The sequence below is a fragment of the Lepidochelys olivacea genome, assembly GCF_965140295.1.
Source record: "Lepidochelys olivacea isolate rLepOli2 genome assembly, chromosome: 1".
NCBI lineage: Eukaryota > Metazoa > Chordata > Testudines > Cheloniidae > Lepidochelys > Lepidochelys olivacea.
In genome coordinates, this window is record NC_140411.1 from 326,088,291 (window position 1) to 326,111,424 (window position 23,134).

The window sequence follows — 23,134 nt, forward strand, 5'->3', positions numbered from 1 at the left end:
TTTGTTGTTGTTCATTAAGGGAGGAGAGCCATATGGGAAAACCACTGTCCAGAAAACAACTCATAGACTTTAAGGTCAGAAGGGACCATTATGATCATCTAGTCTGACCTCCTGCACAATGCAGGCCACAGAATCTCACCCACCCACTCCTGTAACAAACTCCTGACCTATGTCTGAACTATTGAAGTCCTCAACTCATGGTTTAAAGACTTCAAGGTGCAGAGAATCCTCCAGCAAGTGACCCCTGCCCCACACTGCAAAGGAAGGCAACCCCCCCACCCCCAGGGCCTCTGCCAATCTGCCCTGGAGGAAAATTCCTTCCCGACCCCAAATATGGCGATCAGCTAAATCCTGAGCATGTGGGCAAGACTCACCAGCCACACACCCAGGAAAGAATTCTCTGTAGTAACTCAGATCCCAACACATCGAGTGTCCCATCACAGGCCATTGGGCATATTTACCGCTAATAGTCAAAGATCAATTAATTGCCAAAATTAGGCCATCCCATCATTCCATCCGCTCCATAAACTTATCAAGCTTAGTCTTGAAGCCAGATATGTCTTTTGCCTCCACTGTTCCCATTGGAAGGCTATTCCAGAACTTCACTCCTCTGTGGGTTAGAAACCTTCGTCTAATTTCAAGTCTAAACTTCCTGATGGCCAGTTTATATCCATATAATGGCCAGTTTATATCCAAGCTTCCACTTGAGAACCTCACCCTATAGAATCTTTAGGGTTGATGTTTTTATTTTTGAATTATATTTATTACATTTGTTGCAATAACAATCCAAGGGTCAAGAGTTATTGTCACTTAACTGAACATTTCATCATATAAACTTGAAAGAAAACAAAAATCTAGCATCCTGCAGTATAACATCTGGCAAAAATTGACACTTAGTCCCAACCTTCAAATGTGGGGACTTCAATAGGACATCTACAGTCCACATTTGGACACTCATATAAGCACTTAATGATATAAATGGCTATTTTACACATAGCGTGATAAATGTTGCCCCATTTAAGCAGCTGTGGAATGCCCTGTTGGCAGGAAAACCAATGCAATTCTTCTGCATATAGGAGGCAAGATATAAGGAGCCTGTGTAAGGGATTTGCATTCTCGGTGCACCAGAATGCAGCTCTGAAGGGACTGCCAGTCTCTAACTTCGTAAAACAGGTGTAGGGATGAGAAGGAGGAGTAAAGGAAGGACCAGGTAATCCACTGCGTCCAGATCCACTGGCCTTTCTCTCCCCTCCCCAACATACTGTGGGCACAGCTGCCAATGGTCACTCCAACCTCAAGGCTACAGTAGCAGCCATGGAGGATTCTACTGCTGCCTGCATGCTGGAGGGAAAGGATTTCTTTTCCCCAGGCCCTGAAAATACTCGAGGGTAGAGTTCACTAGATGGGTCAAGTTCTGAAGACAAGGTTCAAACTGACACCTCATATTTGTGATTTGATTATCCTCTTCAGGTGCCCATGTTTGAACATACGGCCCGTTATCAGGAGAATTGTCCAGTGAGTTAAACATGTTATCAGCAGTTAATGGCTCCCCTCCCTAATGTGTACTAATTAGATGCATTTTGACTCTGAAGCAGCCATGATGTTCTATAAACGTTCCATGTTGCAATGGTTTATTATGGAGCATTGATCTTTATTGCACCTTGATACACCTCAAAGCATTTAGATGCAGCACTGGATGGTTACGGCTCTCTGTGGACCAAGAGGACCTCCTCTCCCTAGTGATCGTAGGTGTACATCCACTTACCAGACTTAAGACTATGTGTACATTGCCCTTTCTGTGTAATCCTGGATCTCTCACACATTCACATCCCAGGGCCAGGGACTTCCCCTTCCCAGAATATCACCAAAAAGAGAGGTGAGTGAACAATACAGTCATATCACAGTGAATGATACCAGAGTGCACTATGCTACACAATTGTGCACCTTGAGCTTCTCAGTGATTATCTGAGGCTGGTGAATGGATACATATTCCCAGGTCCTTTCCTACACCCACCTATATTTCACCCAAACATAGAGATTTCCAACTCTGTGGCATATGGTACCTGGTGCACAGCTCAAATAGTTTTTCTGAATGTGGAAGTATCTGGGCAACATAGGCTGGAAAAAGAATCTCCACTCTCCATTTCAGTATGTATCACAAACTAAATGATTACATCAAAACAAAGGGTCGAGCTTCTTGCCACTTGCATTATAATAAGAACATAATCATTGCCATACTGGGTCAGACCAATGGTCCATCCAGCCCAGTATCCTGTCTTCCAACAGTGGCCAATGGCAGGTGCTTCAGAGGGAATAAACAGAAGAGATAATCATCAAGTCATCTATCCCCTGTCACCCATTCCCAGCTTCTGACAAACAGAGGCTAGGGACACTTCAGAGCAAGGTTTTGCATCCCTGTCCATCTGGGATAATAGTCACTGATGGACCTATCCTCCATGAATTTATCTAGTTCTTTTTTAACGCTGCTGTAAGTCTTGGCCTTCACAAACATCCTCTGGCAAAGAGTTCCACAGGTTGACTATGCATTGTGTGAAAAAATACTTCTTTTTCTTTGTTTTAAACCTGCTGCCTATTAATTTCATTTGCTGACTCCTAGTTCTCGTGTTATAAGGAGTAAATAACACTTCCTTATCTACTTTCTCCATACCAGTCATGATTTCTATAATTTATCATATGTCCCCGTAGTTGTCTCTTTTCAAGGGTGAAAAGTCCCAGTCTTAGTCATCTCTTCTCATATATAAGCTGTTCCATACCCCTAATCAGTTTTGTTGCTCTTTTCTGTACCTTTTCCAATTCCAATATACCATTTTTGAGATGGGGCAACCAGACCTACATGTAGTATTCAAGATGTGGGCGTACCATGGATTTATATAGAGGCAATATGATAATTTCTGTCTTATTATCTATTCCTTTCTTAATGATTCCCACCATTCTGCAGAATTATTTTGTTTTGAACTGCTATTACAGCCAGAAGGTAGGGGGAGCTGCCTCCCTATGACTCACAGCCAGAGGGCTGCACCCCATGCTCCAAATCAGCAATACAGCAATGCCTACAGCGAGAGAAGGATATCTGGGACAAGAGAGGTGCCCACCCTTGCCCTAAGGGTGCATCTTAGAAGTACAATCAATGACATGGTGGAGAATGCAAGCATTCACTTCCTAAATCTGACACAAGGGTAAACTGGGGAAGATTGAAAGCCCATGCATGTTAGCTTTTTAGACTGCCACTGCACATTGAGTGGATGTTTTTATAGAACTATCCACAATGACTACAAGATCTCTCTCTTGAGTGGTAAGAGCTAATTTAGACCACATCATTTTATATGTATAGTTGGGATTATGTTTTCCAGTGTGCATTACTTTGCATTTATCAACATTGAATTTCATCTGCCATTTTGTTGCCCAGTCACCCAGTTTTGTGAGATCCTTTTGTAACTCTTCGCAGTCCACTTTGGACTTAACTATCTTGAGTAGTTTTGTATCATCTGCAAATTTTATCACCTCACTGTTTACCCCTTTTTCCAGATCATTTATGAATATGTTGAATAGGACTGGTCCCAGTATAGACCCCTGGGGGACACTATAATTTATCTGTCTCCATTCTGAAAACTGACCATTTATTCCTACCCTTTGTTTCCTATCTTTCAACCAGTTACTGATCTATAAGAGGATCTTCCTCTTATCCTGTGACAGCTCACCTTGCTTAAGAGCCTTTCATAAGGGACCTTATCAAAGGTTTTCTGAAAATCTAAGTACACTATATCCACTGGATCACCCTTGTCCACAAGATTGTTGACCCCGTCAAAGAATTCTAGTAGATTGGTGAGGCATGATTTCCCTTTACAAAAACCATGTTGACTCTTCCCCAACAACTTCTGTTCATCTGTGTGTCTGACAATTTTGTTCTTTACTATTGTTTCAACCAGTTTACCCATACTGAAGTCAGGCTAACTGGCCTGTAATTGCCAGGATCACCTCTGAAGCCCTTTTTAAAAATTGGCATCACATTAGCTATCCTCCAGTCATTTGGTACAGAAGCTGATTTAAATGATAGATTACAAACTACAGTTAGTAATTTTGCAATTTCACATTTGAGTTCCTTCAGAACTTTTGGGTGAATACCATCTGGTCCTGGTGACTTATCACTGTTTAGTTTATCAATTTGTTCCAAAACCTCTTTGAATGACACCTCAATCAGGGACAGTTCCTCAGATTTGTCACCAAAAAAGAATGGCTCAGGTTTGGGAATCTCCCTCACATCCTCAGCCATGAAGACTGATGCAAGAATTCATTTAGTTTCTCCACAATGGCCTTATCTTCCTTGAGTGCTCTGTTTGCATCTCAATCATCCAGTGGCCCCACTGGCTGTTTAGCAGGCTTCTTGCTTCTGATGTACTTAAAAAAAATTTGCTGTTACTTTTTGAGTCTTTGGCTAGCTGGTCTTCAGATTCTTTTTTGACTTTCCTAATTATATTTTTAGGCTATAGGGAGTCCATTAAGAAATATATCCACCTAGCCTTCTGAACATCTAACACAACCCAGTCTGCTGTCTTTTGGGTGAATGTTGCCACCTTCTGGGAACACAGCTAAACATTCTCTTTGCTACACCAGCATAGATTACCACTAAGTCTAATTGCCTCCAGTGGCCTGATGCATGGTTTTCACCCCTAGCTTCCCAAGTCCCATGTAGGGTCCATACTTCCTATAACAGTGATCTGTCAAAACTATCTCTTTTTTATTTTAAAAATAAAATACATGGAAGCTTATATCACGTCACTGTGAACCAAAACAAAGCCAGCTTGCCTTATATAGACCTATTAGCCATGACAGTAACCCTTTAGCAAAGAGCAGAATAAAAAATTAAACTTTACCTTAGTTGCTTTTAATTTTCCCTTCTTGATCAGTTTCTGTATCATCCTCAGTGCTTTGAGCCTCTTGTTATGCACGCGAACTGCATCAAACCCCACCTATAGAAACCAGGACCAAGTTATCAAAATTATTTTTGTTTTATCTAGGCAAACAGTTGTAGAAATTCCAAAGCCAATTAAATAGCAAACCTCCAAAATCATCGTAGACTACTTACAGTGGATTTCAGGCTGCTTTTCAATCCATCTATATTAGCATAAAAAATAGGACTGGAAAATCTGAGAATCTTCACTCCTTCTGGTTCAACAACCTGTTGTCAAAATAATTTCAAGGTCAAGCATGTATATTACATTTATCTAATTAACAGCAGCACCCAAACTTAGCCTACTAGAGCATCAGTTTGATAACTTGCCAAGAATCCAAGTAGGCACTTATTTATATAAAAATGAGCTGATTGCTAGCTATCTTCACTTTTCATATAAAGTTTTAGCTCCCAGAAACTATAGTTCCCAGCATGCAATGTGGTCTGACCACTTGGCTCCAGATGGAAGTTTTTACGCTGAGACCCATAATCTTCAGGAGCTGTGCTTCCATATTAAACATGAGAGCAGCTGCAAGGTAGAACTCTGTACTTCACTTTGGATTGCAGGCTGCCATTAGGAAAATAACCAGTCAGAAACACTTACCGTTTTGTAGTCCTTGACGTTCTTGTAGAGGTCTGTGCCAAGAACGTTCCCAAGGCCACCCCAGGAGGGACTAACAGAAACAAAAACAAAACATGGTGTCAAATTAACATCCAGTTGAGGAACTTATAACATGGGATGACTTGTTACATATAACCTTTTACAGAATGGTGAGAATCAGCAAACTGAATAGCCCCAGCAGGAGGTTGCGCAGGGAATTCCCTTGGATATAGCAGGTCCTTGCTTGGATGTGATGCACTTTGGTCTATGGTGGCTCAAGCAGTCAGCATGATATCATACTGACTGCACCACATGATATCATACTGACTGCACCACTTTTAACCACTTCCTGACAGCAAAGCTATGGACTGGCTTTGATGTCAGCTTTGCTTTCTGGATTCCAGGGAGAAGGAAAGGTGTTATCTTGTATATTCAGCCAGAAAACTGGGAGAGAGTTATGAGATGGCTGAGCAGTGGAGCAACATCCTGTGAAAGTCACCCATCACCTCCATTCAGTCTCACTTATTCTTCCACATGTTTGCTCTCATCCATGCTAGGCAGTGAGGGGAACACCAGAGCCATAGTCAACAGCTAAAATGTGAACCTTGGAATAGAATCTTAAAGCAGCAATAAAGTGGGGGCAGGGGGAATAGTCACACAGCACACATATGTCTGCACATGTCTTCTACTCTACAGATGCCTTATAATGACATCCAGAATAAGTAGCTGCTGAGAATGTTACTTGCCAAAATGTTGTCTGTCTCAACATGTGTCTGTCTCCCTCCCCACAATGTTCTATGCTCAGTGAATAGTAATTGATAAAGTATAGCTACTCGTATAACTTCTTATACTTTATTTTGAATGCTTCCATCCCTTTTAAGATCTCTTATGGGTACCTAAATGACAGATGGCCAGGTAAAAAACAGAGTAGATCAATCACAAAAATGATGCATGCCTCGTTTACATCAATGTGACTACAACACAGTACCTTCTGGCTTTGGAATCTATGAACACTCTCATAGAAACAGAAGGGTAGATTTTCTTTCACTTCAAAATCATGGTCAATATGATTGATTTTCAGACATAAATTCTCTCCTTTTCTCTAAATTCCCTTACTTTTCATGGTATAGCACTGACAGGTCTTGCTGTTTCTGTGTTACTTACAACTGAACTCTCACCACAACTGTCAGTAATCCGAATACAAGGCCAGCAAGTAATCCCAAATCAAGACCCAGAATGATGGATGCCACACATGTGAAAATCCAGATCATCTAGAGAGGAAAGAACAAACTCAGTGTCTCTGAATTAAAAAAGAAAATAGCTTCTGATCACAGAAGAAAATCACTGCACCAAATCACTGCACCAAATAATAATAGCAACAAAAGAATTTAAGCTTGAAAATGGTCAAAATACCCAAACTATGTGCTGACTTCTATATTAAACTCTTCCTTTATTTCCAAACTAGCTTTGCCCATCTTTGCTTTGTTTATTATTCGTATTTGGTGTTCAGGCAATAAATTATCAAGCTATTCTAATGTAATGAAGTCTAGCAGAAACTCAGTTATCCCTTGTACAGTTAAAGAGGATGCAGTTTCCCATTGTCTTTATTTCTCTCCAACAGCAGCTATTTTTGTTATTTTTACTCCAGGAATTTGAAGCAATGTATTTCCCCAAGAACCTAATTTGTTGTAGGAAGACAGTCTGCCCTCAGATGTGTAGTGGCAAAGGAGGGGTCCCACTTATTTCTGGGAGAAGGATCTGTACCACAAATGGGTAGTATTTCACATAAACCGGGTGGGGAAGGCGGGGGGACAAACATTTTGAAGTCTGTGCTGCCTACTTGAGCTAATTCCTGAACTCTTTACTCAGTCATAGCTCAGAAACTCCCATTGGACCCAACCCTGTGAGGTGCTGAGCACCATCAGCTCCCATTGAAGTCAATGAGGTTTTTACCCAAGAAAAGGACTAAGTAAAAATTGAGTAAGGACTTTGGGATTTGACTACAGACAGGGCACTGTTCATAGGCATTCATGAGAAAATCTTTGCATATCAGAGATTATGTGCAGTTTGTGGCCTGCTCCACAGAAACTCCAATAAGAGATATGAGGGGTGCCTTGGGATGAGATTACAGGGGTCTGAGGGCACAGTCTAGATGTAATTGTGCATACGTCCCTTGACACACCAAGGGCCCCTATGCACACATTCCAGCACAGATAATTGCTACTCCAAGCAAGAAAAAACATTTATTTGGTGAGGACTGTGATGCTATTGGTCCAGGCATGGTCCACACTAATGTTGTTGTTGCAGGCTATATGGGAACATTTGGGGACTGGTTATGCATTGGTTCAGAATCTGAATATAAGGGGCCAGATTCTCTCATTCAGCCAAACTGTGCTCAGCAAAAGACGAGAGTGGGGTGGTAAAAGTGACTTCAGGCTGTCTTAACATTAATCTGCAGCTCAGCTGATTGAACTAGAAGGCAGCTGTAAACTTTGCTAGTTGTTAACAGGAAGGGATGGCTAATACACAGGGATACCTGATCAAGTCCCCTTTCCTCTAGACACACCCCTTCCAATGGGAGACTCGGAATGAATGTGATAAAGAAGCTGCCACAAGTGCCTCCTACACGGGAGGAAATTTTCACTGGCTCGATCTGGTGGCTTTAGGGCAGTTTTGTGTTGGGAAACTAACACAAAACTGCGTTAATGGACCAGATAATCTGTCTTAAAGTCTTTTGGTGTTAACAACACAAAATTCTGTTTCTGTTAACAAACTGTGGAAGTTATGAGTAGATTGGGTGGGGTTAAAACACAAAAAGACAACTAGACCCAAAACATGTAGGAAAAAAGTAAATGACTTACAGCATCAGCCTTATTCTGCCTCCACAGACGAGGAACATCAAACACCTGCATGAACATCCCTTTCAAGTTGGCAATGACAACAGCTGCCAACACAGACTGCAAAGAGAGATTGTGAAAACTGGGTTGTTCAGAAGAGAGAACACATTGTATGTTTTTGATCTAGTTTTCTGGTTATTAAGTAAATTAAAATTGTACACTATGAGCCAGATAGTCCTCTGGTATAAATCAGCACAGTTCCACATGGAGCTGCTACTCCAATTTATACCAGCTGAGCATATGGCCTAAATGGTGCAGTGGTAAGAGTGCTAGATAGAAGAAGCATCATACCTTCTGTAAGGGCTCTAGCAGTTTCCCCAGAGCCACAATGGCAATCAGTACAATCCCTGCTGAGATTATGCTAGCAACCTGCAAAGAAGACAGTAGTGTTGATATGAAACAAGTATTTTTAGATTCTCTGCTATGTTTTCAAACTCACTATGAATAATGCATATGTTGGTATATTTTATATTTCTTTGTAAACAAGGAGACCTGTTAAAATATTTATTATGTTTAAGCATACACGGCCAAATCCAGAAACAATTCAACTATATAAGGTGATTAAGTCTCATCGGTCCATGTAAATCACCACACACAAATTAGTACCTTGGGAAAGGTTGACTTTGTGTAAGGGAAGAGGGGAAAATCCACACCAGTTCCATATTCTACCTGCTACTTGCCCTCTGAATGGCCCTACTATTAAATAAATAGTGTATAGTTGTTATGTAAAGTGTAACCCATACTAGGAAAGTCTTTGTGTCCCTCTAGTGGCTGGTCCACATAAGAAGTTTGTGAGTGTTACAGGTTCCGTTTGCAGTATTCCAGCCTTTAGCTTCATGTGTTTAGCACTACACAGCCTGCGTTCAAATCCCACTGTCAGTCCAACCAGGGTCATACACACAAGCATATTGGAGTTAACCCTATGTGAAGTCTGTGCCCTATGCAATATTAAACTGAAATATCTTTAAAATTAATAGTAAAATAAACCCATTACCTGGGTTTTCCCACCAGTGCTTTCCTGGACAGCAGTACGTGACAGAGCGGTGGTAGCAACAAAACAAGAGAAAGCTCCTGCAAACACATTGCTGATTCCATAGGCAATAAATTCCTAGAACAAGATTAGATGATGATGTAAATGTAGATTTGGAACTAGGGGTGCTGAGGTAGCAACAGCCCCTGGTTTGAAGTGGTTTCCATCATATACAGGGTTTAGAGTTTGGTTCAATGCCTCTCAGCACCCCTACTATAAAAGTTGTTCCAGCACCCCTGTTTGCACAGCAAAGATAATACTTCCTTATAGGAGCCTGTAAAGTGAGAAGTACAGTAGGCATGCAGAAAATACTGGATTCGTTACAACAGTTGCTGTTAAGTATTTTAGAGCTGATCTGCACAGAGTTTTTTTTTTACTGATTTAACTACATCATCTTAAAAACCAATATAGTTAAATTGGTGCAATCCCCTAGTGTGGACACAGTTGTACCAGTATAAAGATGCCTATGATAGTATAGCTTAATTCCATAAATTTACCAATATAAGCTATCTAAATATAAGCATTTTATACCAGTATAACGGCATCCATACATGGGGGTTGTACAGATTTAAATATATCAGTTTCTAAACCAATATAGTTACACTGGTACAAAAACTGTTTAGATGAGCCCTTAGTTTATGTAAAAGGTTTTGCTACCAGGGTAGGATCTTGAAGCCAGATCCTTAAATAGAACAGACCTAGATGATCCACATAGATTTCGACACAACTTTGCTCTGGAAGAAGATGCTAGAGATAGATCAGTGACTGTTACTATTGTTAAGTTTGAAAATCTATGAGTCTATTAAAACAAATTATCACTAGCCCTACCAAATTCACAGTCCATTTTGGTCAATTTCACGGCCATAGGATTTTAAAAATCATAAATTTCATGAGTTCAGCTATTTAAATAGGAAATTTCAGAGTGTTGTAATTGTAGGGGTCATGACCCAAGAAGGAGTTGGGGGGGTCACAAGGTTATTGTAGGGGGGGGTTACGGTGCTGCTACCCTTACTTCTGCACTATTGCTAGCAATGGCTCTGCCTTCAGAGCTGGGCAGCTGGAGAGCGGCGGCTGCTGGCCGGGAGCCCAGCTCTGAAGGCAGAGCCACCGCCAGCACCAGCGCAGAAGTAAGGATGGCATGGTTTGATTTGGCCACCCTTACTTCTGCATTGCTGCTGGCAGGGCGCTGCCTTCAGAGCTGGGCACCTGGCCAACAGCCACCATTCTCTGGCCACCCAGCTCTGAAAAGCAGCACAGAAGTAAGGTTGGCAATACTGCAACCCCCCTAAAATAACTTTGTGACCCCCCCTGCAACTCCCTTTTGGGTCAGGACCCCCAATTTGAGAAACACTGGTCTCCCCTGTGAAATCTGTATAGTATAGGGTAAAAGCACACAAAACACCAAATTTCTCAGGGGGAGACCAGATTTCACAGTCCATTATGAGTTTTTCATGGCCATGAATTTGGTAAGGCCCTAATTATCACAGATGAAAGAAGGTAACTAATCCTCCCTCAAACCTTGTTTCATTGCCTGTTTTTATGCTGTTATTATTTTTCACTCATCTAATTTAAGTAGACTAGTAATCTAGCTTTCTTTCTAGGACTTTCTGTTGTTGAATGTTTGCCAGGTATAGTATTAGGACTAGAAGGAATATAATTTTGTTTGATTACCAATCATTCAGCTACTGTAATCGCTACCTAATGTCTTCTGGAACAGGGCAGTGCTGAATGTTGAAAACAGTACATGCAGCTGCACTACCCACTTAGCCTTATTAAACTGCAAGTGAGGACATGTTAGGCAACCATCATTTAAAGTGTTTCCCAATGTGAACATTGTGTATTATAGCTTCACGATACACAGTGTCCAACATAGAGAAGTCTCCTCTCATAATTCACATGCTTAGAGGGTCAATTTGGTTACTTAATAAATAAAAATATTTCTAAAATCAGATATATTGTAATTAGGGCATTATTCATTAGTTGTAAAGGACAGAGAGACCAGTTAAACAACATGCTTGGTTCATTTTTTGTAGCAAATATATTTTTCCCACATATTCAAAGGATGCAGTACATGTTCAGCATGGATAGAGGAGACAAAGGTAGCTCTAAGCCATTTCTTCATCTCCCTTGATCCTAGGAATAGAGACAGTTTGAGAAACCACAGGGTTTGTCTACACAGTTTTTATGACACTATAACTAACTTGGTTTAGAAATGGCTATAGTTAAAGCAATACAACCCCAACGTCGTAGTATGGATGCAGTTATAGTGGTATAAACTGGCACAGCTTACACCCATACGTTTACAGGAGTAAGCTGTACGGACATAAGCACATTAATACCAGTATAACTGTGTCTACACTAAGGGATGTGCCAATTTAATAATACAGGCATAAAATCATACTCCCAACAGAAAGAGTTAAATTGGTACAAAAACTAAGTGTAGGCCAGGCCTAACTTATGCTGACTGGAGTGGTCTTCCAGGTACTGGTTCACCAGCCCAGCATTGCCCCTCCCTACCACCAGCCACCTCAGAACACTCTCTATGCAGAGAAGTGGAAGCAGGCCACATAAAGTCAGTTATTCCAGCTTTACATTACCACAGAATTCCCCTATGTAATGGTTATCCCAACTGCCTCTTGAGAGCAGTTTTCAGTGCCTTGATGTCACTGGAACAACACAGAGGAGATTAACTAGGACTGAGGCTCTGGTTCAGTATCTTGGGTAGCTCACACCACTCTCATCTCTATGTATCACTGTATCACAGGACCATATCTTATCTGCTTTTTCAAATAGTTTAATTAATTTCACATAAGAGAGTTCCACTTGTGTCTGATAAATCTGTATAATTTCTTTTCCAGTTTGGACATATAAGCATCCTTCATGCCCAAATTACATTTAATTAGTTTTTAAATTAATTGGGTTTCATATACCTGGTTTCCATCAATAGAATAGTCATGTTTCGTTGCATAGACTTTTGCCACAGACACAGCAATAGCATAAGCGACCACAGCAATGGAAAATGCGGCTGCTATCATTTCTGAAAACATACTGACAGCTGGAGGCTCAGGAGGCAAAAACCTAATATTTAGGAAAATATATTTACATTATCAATTTTGATCAAATTCTGTGTTTACTAGATTTGTGAAGAAGCTTCAAAGCAGCAGGACATGTACACTACTGATAACGTGAACAATATTTCAAAAAACAAAAAGCTGGGAACACTTGCAAACCATACAACAAGGTTACCTCTTTCAATATGGCCCAAATCCTGATTCTATTGACAGGGCCAGCCTGAGGAAAAATGGCACGCCGGACGAACTTGTATTTTGGCGCCATTTTCCCTTAGGCATGGGGGTTGGTCAGACGGTGGAGCAGCTACCCATACTGTGACCCCTCCCCCATGTCTGGGGAGCTTTGGGGGCAGGAAGCAGGGGGCAGAGGTGCAGAGCTTCCTGCAGCTGTGGGAGGTTTCCAGAGATAGGTCTGACCTGGCTCAGAGAGAGGCCTGTGCAGAGGAAGAGGAAGTCTCCTCCCTCCACATCCTGGCCGAGACTAGCAACTGGAGTCCGGCACACAGTAAGAGTCCCCCGCTGGAGCACCCCCAGCCCTGCCCCTCCCCAGCTCTAGCCCCAGCACTCTGGGTTTAAAGGGGCCTTGGGATGGCTGGGGTATGTGGGGGGGGGACTGACCACAGTGCCCCCTGACCATGGCGTCCTGGGCAGTCGCCCACAGTGTCATAGAATCATAGAATATTAGGGTTGGAAGAGACCTCAGGAAGTCGTCTAGTCCAACCCCCTGCTCAAAGCAGCACCAACACCAGCCAAATCATCCCAGCCATGGCTTTGTCAAGCCGAGCCTTAAAAACCTCTAAGGATGGAGATTCCACCACCTCCCTAGGTAACCCATTCCAGTGCTTCACCACCTTCCTAGTGAAATAGTTTTTCCTAATATCCAACCTAGACCTCCCCCACTGCAACTTGAGACCATTGTTCCTTGTTCTGTCATCTGCTACCACTGAGAACAGCCTAGCTCCATTCTCTCAGGTAGTTGAAGGCTGCTATCAAATCCCCTCTCACTCTTCTCTTCTGCAGACTAAATAACCCCAGTTCCCTCAGCCTCTCCTCATAAGTCATATGCCCCAGCCCATAAGGCCATCCCTGGCCATTGAAGTCAGTGACAAAACTCCCATTGGTTTCAAAATTTGGGGGACTAAATTTTGGCCTTGTGGTAACAAAGCGAAGAAGTATATTTTTGGATATGTTGGACAGTATATGATTAATAACACTATTACATTAACAATATTTCACATTTGTGTACTGAACACTTTTTATCTGAAGAGTCTCAAAGACCTTTACAAATATCAATTTATTAAGGCTTGCACACCAAACAGAATGTGAAGGTTATCATTGTAAAATGCTTAGATCTTCCAGGTATAAGTCACTGCCAGTGCAACCCTTACTCTTGTGAGTATGCCAGGGGTACTTTTGACTGGGCTATTTGTATGAATAAGGACTACAATGGGACCACTCACATAAGTATGGGTTTTCAAGATTGAGTTCTATATAAATGTCAAATATTATTATTAAAAACACTTAGCATTTATACAGCATTTTCCATACTCACATACTCACTTTACAAACATTAACTGATTATTATTAATAATAATACCTAGCTCTTATATAACATTTTCATCCGTAGATCTCAAAGTGCTTTACAAAGGAGGGTAAGTATTATTATTCCCATTGTACAGTGAGGGGGACACTTACCAAAGGCCATGGAGGGAATTAGTGACAGAGCCAGGACTAGAATTCAGGAAATGTTTGGCTGTGAATCAAACTGTGTCTCTCTCTCATTCTCACTATTATTCTTTTACTAGTCTCATTAATAGCCATTGAAAATATTAGCTGTGTCTCAGAAGACAAGGGCACTCACCCTCTAGGAATGGATTTAACAATGCCTGCATTGTACTTTTTTTCCAGGTCAGCAGCATATGAGATCCCTGTGGCTACTATTGTCTGGAATCAAATAAAACAATGGTTTTAATACTGAAACATTGCTCTGATCTTCTTGCAATCAGCCCAGTCTGCTGTGTTTCTTATTAGGGTACTTTGCTTACCACAATTACTTCTATAGGAATCGGAACAGGGATCTTGTGTTTGAATCGATCATTTATTTCTTTAACTACCATACACACAAAAATGGTCAGTAGCCCAGCAATGAGATCTGCAATGTTGGTGGTACCAATTCTTTGAAATATTTCGATGAGGGTCTGAAAAAAATAAAAGACAATTCAAAACACTTTGAAGCCACTTAAATAGAATGATAAAATAGCCCATACAGAGAAGCAGACACAAAACCTCAGAGAAGGTCATGGACTACTTGTCCCATATGCTCATTTTTACTGGCCTGAGGAATCTGATTATGGATGTGAAACAAAAGCAAATCAGCAGGGCATACTTACATATATTATGGAAAGGATCCCATTATAATTTTTGGTTGAAACATTTAAGACTATTTTCAGTTGTGAAACAAAAACTTGAAAAGCAGCTGCAGTTGTGAATCCTCCAACCAGGGGATCTGCTAGGTACCTCACAATGAAACCAATCTGTAGGGCTCCAAACACAAGCTGGAAAAATCACCAGGGAATAACAGTTTGCTAAACAGTTAAAAGGTGCAACAACGATGTTACAAAATACTTAGGATTCAGTCCCATACAGTATGCTGGCTGAGAACAGGTCAAATTGTGATATCCTTACTCACATTGACTAGCACCTTATACCATAAGCAGTCCCACTGAAGTAAATCAGGTTAGCTGTGGAGTAAAGTACTACTCAGTGTGAGTAATGGTATCACACATAACCTGGCCCTGTGTGTGAATCTGAAAAGTCTGAAACTACTTTATTAAGCAAAACTTGAAGGGCCTCATAGTGTAGCCACTCTGAGTGCTGCTGATTTCAATATGAGTACTGTGCACAGAGCAGCTGCAGAATCTGTTCCTAAGTTCTTCAGTAGGGAAGTGGACAAAAGAACAACTTTGGTATATCACTACGGGACAGCAAGATTTATATGGTGCCTTGGACTCCTTCCTTTGCATGACAGTTGCTGTGGATTTCTTCCCTATCCACGATGTCCATCTGTGTCCTATGTAGTTCATATTCTCACCCACTTTTACCTTATCTGGTGTCTACTTATGCATTTTCTATGTTAGACATGCCTTGTTCTTTGTGTATTGACCAGGAATCATTGGACCATCTTCCCTCACACCAACCAGCATACCTTCCAGGGAGACAAAGGAAGAACTGCAGAGCTGTGTAGGGGCCCTCCTTCCTTATGATCCAAGATCTATGCTGTTGGAACTTGGTTTCCCTACAGCTGTCTCAGGCTTTTTGCAGGCACTCAACTACGATTCTGTCCACTTCACTCCCAGCCGTGCTGTCACAAACCTTTTCCCATGAAGCATAGGTGCTGGAACTAAGAGTTCTAGGGGTGCTGCCACACCTGTTAGCTTGAAGTGGTTTCGATCATATACAGGGTTTACAATTTGGTTCAGTGGCTCTCAGCACCCCCACTATAAAAATTGTTCCAGCACTCCTGCCATGAAGCGGGAAATGTATTGAATTCTCTGTCATTTGAAAGCTATGTAAATTTCAGGGTGACTTTCCCCCCTCCTGTGTGTTTTACCATGAGAAGGGAGCCCTAATAAGCTATTTCAAGCTGCATTTTTGCCAGTTATTTAATAAAGTAAAAGCAACATCAATTTGAATCTTTGAGGCAGTTATGTTACCTGTATAATTCCAACCAGAAATGTGAGGGTACTGGCAATCACTACTCTCTGTGCATCACGGGACGCAGTGTCTATCAGCGTTTTGTTAAGCCCTGTAGCATTACTGCTCATTATGTGGAACTTGTCATCAGGTGCCATGCTCAGCACAACAGATCCCACCATCAAACTGACCACAGGGAACGGTCCTGTAAAGATGAACAGTATAAAGCATGACTTTACACACATCACAAAATCCAAGTGTTTGCAAGATAAAATAAGCAGTTCTGCATTAGAGAACTAGTTAAAACATTTTTATGGTGACAAAATGCTTGTTCATTAAATAATCTAGAAGGCACTTCTCTGTGCCCACCAGGGTCTTGCTTCCATCTGGTGCCAGGCAGAACACAGGACTGATGAACTTCAGCACAAAGTAAGCAGAAAAGCTGTGTATGGGAACAAGTAAAGTTCAGCATTATGCATAGCCCTCTGTACGGAGCCAAAATACTTTTTAAGCCCCACAAACCTGCCAACATGAACGCTCAATACAGTGAATATGGTTAACAAAATGACTGCTTCACACTGCATATTAATACTCATGCCAGACATAAACATTGTGGAAAAAAAGATAATTGACTAAAACTGATATTAAACAGATGCAGTTACCAACTGAGAGGTGCCTTGATGTTCCCAAGAAGAAATATGTCAGGAGGGGAAAAAACGCAGAGTAGAGACCATATCCAAGAGGAACTGCAACCAGTAAAGCAAATGCCAAACCTGTAATCATATATAATCATCATTTTAGTTACAAATCTCACAACAGACTAATCTCTGGTCAAGTAATGGGCCAAATTTTCAGGAAGGCAGCTTCCTTTCAGCCTGGCACAATTTGAAAATACATTTTGCATCTGTAATTCAGTTGTGGGCACAAATTGTGAGCTTGTGCCTCAACATTTTTGAGAGAGCCAACCAGGTAGTTACAGGTGTAAGTATTAAGTGTTACACCAGCCATTTTTGTTTTCACAAAATACAGGAACAAATTTTAAGGGCTCTGCGAGATTCAGACAAGGGAACTTTGCAAGTGAAAGCAACTGATCTACCTTTCCATGGGTAAATTTGTGCCAAAAAAGTCTCAATTATGGCTGGAATTTTCAAACATGGATGCCCATTTACTCATCACCTCTGAAAATCAGGCCATTTTTATTTAGATATCTAAATATGGATGTAGATGTCTAACCGTAGGCACCCACATTTGAAAATTTTGCTCCTTACCAATAAAATGACCAATTAGTAACAACGGCTATGATGGGGCCCCGAAGAGCAGAAAAGCAGCTTTGCAAGATGCTTTTCCATGTATAGCCACGTTGCCTTCCTCTGCATATCTGTTTGACCTATCAGCTACATTGATAAAGTGGCAGGAGAAATAAGGAGATGTGGAGAAGTGTTATAACCCTTCCCACCCCTAGAACAATGGAGCATCCCCAGTAAAATGTGCAGAAATTTAATGCTGTTTCAGGCAGCACTAACTGCCACTACAGAGTCTGTGAGTCCCCTCTCAGAGGTACCACAAAGTGCTACCAGGACTTCAGGACAAATAACAGTCTGGTGGGAAGGCTGAAGAGCAGCACACATGAAGAATCATGGAATCTGTCTGGTTTGGGGACCAAGGCACCTGGGGATCCCTGGCATCTGCTTAATTTTTTGGCTCCGTTTTTTTGTTCCACCTCCTGGCTACTATGAACCCAACCAGGTAGGGCTGGGGATTATATGAAGAGTATGTAGCTCTAACCAAGCCACAGAATTTTTGTATTAACTAATCTCTATGCACATTTGTGCCAGAAGGAAGCATGTGAGTCCAAAAATGTATTTAAACAGTATATTTTAAAATAAATTATATTGCTGGATTCTAACTTTAAGAAGTTTGTGTGTGTGTGTGTGTGTGAGAGAGAGAGAGAGAGAGAGAGAGAGAGAATGTTCTTGTAATTAAAGCACTGCTACTGCCTGGCCGGTTATGAGAAGATTTTTCCAGCTCTGCCATACAGTTCCTGTGTGACCTTAGGCAAGTCATCTCATATTATCTGTGTCTCAGTTCTCTAGCTGTAAAATGGGGCTGATTCTACTTCCTTTCTCCCAACCTTTGTCCAGCTAGCCTATTTAAATGGCAAGCTTTTGGGGGCAGGGAGTGTTTCTGTCTATGGTTATATAATGTCTGCCACTATCAGACCCTAATCTTGTTTGGGGCCATTAGGTGCAGCTGTAATACACAGATACTCGACCCACTGAGGGGCAGAAGGGGGGCAACAGAGCTGTGAAGGCAGCTGACCTTATCATCTGCACAGGATGGGGGAGATTTGCATGCAGGTCTAGATGAAGGGACAATCTAGCCCAAAAGAATTACTATACTGGAACAGACCAGTAGCCTATCTAGTCCTGTCTTTGAAAGTGGCCAGTATCAGAAGATCCAGGGATGAGAATGGGGCTCTTACTTACCTCCTTCTGGTGTTCTTCACAGCTGCCTAGTCATGATTAATCTAACTAATGCTTAGTCATCTGTATGTATACATCACCACCTCTCTGTTTATCTACTTTCTCTATCATTAATAAATGTATTAAACAAAACTAGCTGAACATTGCAAACTATGTTCTGTGAATATCCATTCCGATTTTTAAAGTTTGGCCAGGTTCATACCCCTTTTGTTTTAGTTTATTACAAACATTTGAGCAATCAAGCTTTACTGGCACAAATGTTAACAGAAAGTTGTATTCATGAGTTTACATTTGGATAGACAAGTGTTTGGGGTGCTGAGCCAATTGGGGAACAGAAATAATACTAGTGACTTATCTGACCAATCACAAATAACTGAGTAACACAATTCAATTTTTAAATGTTCACCTTAGGTCCATAGAGTTAAAAAAAATCAAAAAGATACTGGTCAAATATAATTGAATAACAACTTCAAGGAAATTGCCATCTGCTAGCCCGTATTGCATAAACAGAAAAAGTAGGCTAAATTAAGGAAATCAGTGATTTATTATGAAATATTAATTTGTATGCAATATAAAATAACATTAGTCCTCATGGATTTTAATCATGGTTAACACTGAAGCACTGATTAGAAAGGAGAAAAGGAGGACTTGTGGCACCTTAGAGACTAGCCAATTTATTTGAGCATAAGCTTTTGTGAGCTACAGCTCACTTCATCGGATGCTCACGAAAACTTATGCTCAAATAAATTGGTTAGTTTCTAAGGTGCCACAAGTCCTCCTTTTCTTTTTGTGAATACAGACTAACACGGCTGCTACTCTGAAATCTGATTAGAAAGGGTCAGACATAGTTATGGGAATGCCAATATAGTACATCCAGTTTCTCCTTAATAACAGATAAAATCTTCCTGGACCTTACCTTGTAAAGTAGCTACAAGCCCCGTACTGACACCAGAGATGATATCACTAACTATCCATTCCTTTACTCTGTACTTAGGTAGCCATTCCAGGATGGGGAGAAAGGACTTGGTTATCTGAAAGGCCTTTTTTCTTGAACAGCTGCCAAAAAAACAACAACCTCCAGATAATTAAATTGTCAACCTACCCCTGTGAAATCATAACTGGAAAGTGGGAAAAAAAATCCTACCAAGAGATCTCAGTAGGTGATATTTAGCCAAAAGAAGATTGGTAATATTTTGTAGAAATTGTCTGAATGCTGTTTACAATGTACTGATTTTATAGTGCCAAATTTTGCTCTCAAGTTAAGAGTTACCCCAGGTTTTGTCCATAATGCTTAGCATTTACGACTGAAAATGGTGACAGTGGCCAGCAAGTTTCACCCATCATAACATTTAAAATATTTCATTTGCAAAACCAATAGTTGGTATTTGGTGATGCATAGTAACCAAAGTGGACTTTCTCAACAGAGATTTTGTATCAATGGGTGAGTTACCACAGCATTTAGTTTTTTGTTCATGTTTCTAAAAATAAAAACATGATCTACTTTGAAAATAATTTTGAATGGGTCGGTCACCTTTCCAAACAAAATATTGGATTAATCTCAGAGGGTCGGAGTCTGTCATTCTCACTCATGCTGGATAGCACCTTCCTCTGTGTGTAGTCCCATTGGTATCAAAGTATTACCTGAGGAGTAAAATGCTACTCACCATGAGTAAAGGTGTCCCTATATGCCCCTGAATGTTAAAAGAACGAAGGATTATCAATGTTTACATTATTTTAGGCTATTTTCTTATTACTCAGTTCGTTTCAGGCAGAGCAATATGTGTTTTTAGCAGTAATTTTGTTTTTGATCAAATTTTTTTGCTACAAGATGGAAAGTTGACTCTTCAGTTGGATCCAGTTTATTCTGATCCTGTGATATGATTGTTTGTGTGTATAAACGACTACTCTCGAAAGAAAAAGGATTCCGTCTGCCTAGGACTATAAAATGCAATCAAATTGTAATTGCAACATTTTATAGGTAACGCCAAGATGACTTCGAGGAACAAAGAATAATGGTTGAGCAACTCTATGCAATCAAAGGAACTCCAGAGGCTAGACGCGGCAGTCCTAAATGTATCTTCTAATAAGGACAGTGCTGGGCCAAATTCGACTCCGTTCTATTTAGATTCTGCACCCGTTCCCATGATATCTGAGCGCCTGCATTGACTTCGACAGAGTCACTCTGGATTTACACAGCGCTGAATCTGGCGTTTTAACAAGAGGGAAACCACCTAAATGTTACTTGCGTGGTTTACGTCAAATAAATCTCAAGATTTCAACTGGTCACAAAAACAATGGAAGGAATCAGTGAAGCAGTGAAGGGGAGAGAGCCAAGCACCCGTGAAAACTCCCCCTGTTCTGGACAGAGCTGATCTCCCAGCTCGGAGACTAGCAGACACCGAACGAAGTGCGCAGCAGGGCCAGGCTGGAGTCTGTTGTACCTGGGCTTGCGCTTCGCACACGCCGGGAGCTCAGAGCGATGTCAGTCCCGCCGCCGATCACTCCCAGGGCGGCCCTGGATCTGTGCCCCCAGCCCGGGCGACACGACCCGCGCAAGGCGCTGGGGCTGCCCGGGAGCAGCCGAGCCTTTCGCCTCCTTTCCCTCTGCTCCTCCGCTCCCAGACAGTCGCTCGGCTCCGCGGACCCCCGCGCCCCCTTAGTGCTGCCCAGACACAGCCTGGGCCGCCAGGCAGGTGCCCCCGCGCTCCCCAAAGTCTCCGCGGGACTCCCTGCCCGCACTGGGTCCCCTCCCTCCCCACTCCCGGGGCCCGGCTCCCCTGGCCGTCGGTCCTGCTCTCACCTGCAGGCTCCCTGGACTCGCTCGCGCAGGGTCGGCTGCAGGTGCGCTCTCTTCTTGTTCTCCTCCTCAAAGGCCGGCTCGCTGTATATGGGCCGGGCCACCACGTAGCGGCCCAGGTCCGGCATGGGCCCGGCCTGCCGGCCGCCTGCTGCCATGGCCCTGCCTGCGCGGGAGAGAGCGGAGCACCATCAGCGCCGCCCGCGGCCACCCCGGGGACCCACCTGCCGGGCTTCGCGCAGCCCGCCACCCACCCAGCTCGGCACCAGAGCGCCCTCCTGAGCGCAGCCTGCGCCCACCGAGCGCCCGGCGTCCAGCGAGCGCGCACTGCAAAAGAGCTCAGCCTGCACCCAGTGACGAGCCCCGCTGCGAACCCAGGAGAACAGCGAGCCCCCTGCGCCTTCTAGTACGGAGCTCCCAGGCCGCCCCCCCCCTCCCCGGGAGCGCACCGTGAGCCCAGCGAGCGAGTCACGCTGCACCCCACTGCCCAGTCACCCCAAGCCCTGCCGCCCGTAGAGCCCCTGCCCAGCCCAGCGCTGTCCGGGTCCTGAAATCACCAGCCGCAGGAACCGCAGAGCCCCAGGCCAGGATCCCCCCTCTTCCCGCTGGCCCTCGGGCTCCCAGCTCACTGAGCCCGGTGTCCCTGGGCTGAGGGCAGCCGCTGCGGGCCGCACCTGCACCGGCTCCTAAGCCCCAGCACTGGGCAGGGCAGCCGGCCCAGACGCAGCATTTATAGGGCCAGCCGCCGCAGGACTCTTTATTTATGGGGAAACAGAGACACCCGGCTCCAGCCTGAACGAGGAGCCGCCTGCCCTCCCCCTTCTCCCCTTCGCAAGCCCTGCCCCGGACCCTGCTGCTTCCACTGGCATCCTCCCACTCCAGGGCACGGGGGATGGAGCGAGAGGCCTCAAGGACAAGCTGCTCACCGTGGGGAGCTCCCGGCCTGCGCTGCCAGCAGCCCACCCGAGACATCCCGCATGCAGGGGAGGGGGAAGCTGAGGGGGTCGGGTTATTCCTATTAATGAATTAGCTGGGAAATGGGGAAACCTACACCTAGAAGGAGGGAGCTGTCTGCCTGTCTCTCTGTCTGTCTGTCTGTCTACTGCATCCTCTGTCTCCCCATCCGCACAGCCAGGGGGTGGCAGCTACTCCAGGGACTGCCTCTAGTAAGCAATTCCCTCCGCCGCTTCGACATGTCCCCAGTGCGTCCTTGTTCGCCCCTCGCCTACACTCACCTTCCCTCGCTGGGCAATGTAAGGGCTCCCGACCCGGCTCGGTTAGCTCCCGGGGTCGCTCATCTTAAAAAACACCCCCTAGTCTATTTCCCCAGCTGTGGCGTTCCTGCCAAGTCCAGTGTTCAAGGCTTTGGGAATCTAGCAACTGCATAAGCGCTCGGTGCCGCCCACATACCAGGACCATTAGGGGGCTCGAGGTCAGCAAGCCGGTGGGTGTATCGCCCCGAGCAGATTAGCCCATACGCTGGTGTCAGCGGCACGCGCCAGCTGCCACAGAAGCCACATCAGCAGGAAGGAGCAGTGAATATAAACGTAGATCCAGTGCCCAGCTCAGAGCACTTGTGGAGCCAGAGCCCTG

General features: G+C 43.3%; 1 protein-coding gene across 2 annotated transcripts in view; it reads right to left on the minus strand.

Annotated features, from left to right (window-relative positions):
• Positions 1 to 22,884, minus strand: part of SLC26A4 (solute carrier family 26 member 4) — a 29,980-nt gene extending 7,096 nt beyond the window's left edge. The window contains exons 1-16 of one of the 2 annotated variants that reach the window (XM_084617519.1): positions 22,777 to 22,884; positions 21,545 to 21,707; positions 19,661 to 19,800; positions 16,924 to 17,034; positions 16,282 to 16,466; positions 14,959 to 15,123; positions 14,614 to 14,766; positions 14,430 to 14,512; positions 12,428 to 12,575; positions 9,462 to 9,575; positions 8,759 to 8,836; positions 8,432 to 8,527; positions 6,735 to 6,841; positions 5,574 to 5,643; positions 5,105 to 5,197; positions 4,893 to 4,988 (exon numbers count right to left, since the gene is read on the minus strand). In XM_084617519.1, the coding sequence (XP_084473645.1) occupies positions 4,893 to 4,988; positions 5,105 to 5,197; positions 5,574 to 5,643; positions 6,735 to 6,841; positions 8,432 to 8,527; positions 8,759 to 8,836; positions 9,462 to 9,575; positions 12,428 to 12,575; positions 14,430 to 14,512; positions 14,614 to 14,766; positions 14,959 to 15,123; positions 16,282 to 16,466; positions 16,924 to 17,034; positions 19,661 to 19,800; positions 21,545 to 21,699 (1,794 nt within the window). In that variant the 5' untranslated portion in view covers positions 21,700 to 21,707; positions 22,777 to 22,884. The remainder of the gene's footprint in view (positions 1 to 4,892; positions 4,989 to 5,104; positions 5,198 to 5,573; positions 5,644 to 6,734; positions 6,842 to 8,431; positions 8,528 to 8,758; positions 8,837 to 9,461; positions 9,576 to 12,427; positions 12,576 to 14,429; positions 14,513 to 14,613; positions 14,767 to 14,958; positions 15,124 to 16,281; positions 16,467 to 16,923; positions 17,035 to 19,660; positions 19,801 to 21,544; positions 21,708 to 22,776) is intronic. The other variant, XM_084617520.1, reaches the window with a different exon arrangement.
• Between the last annotated feature and the right edge of the window lie 250 nt (positions 22,885 to 23,134).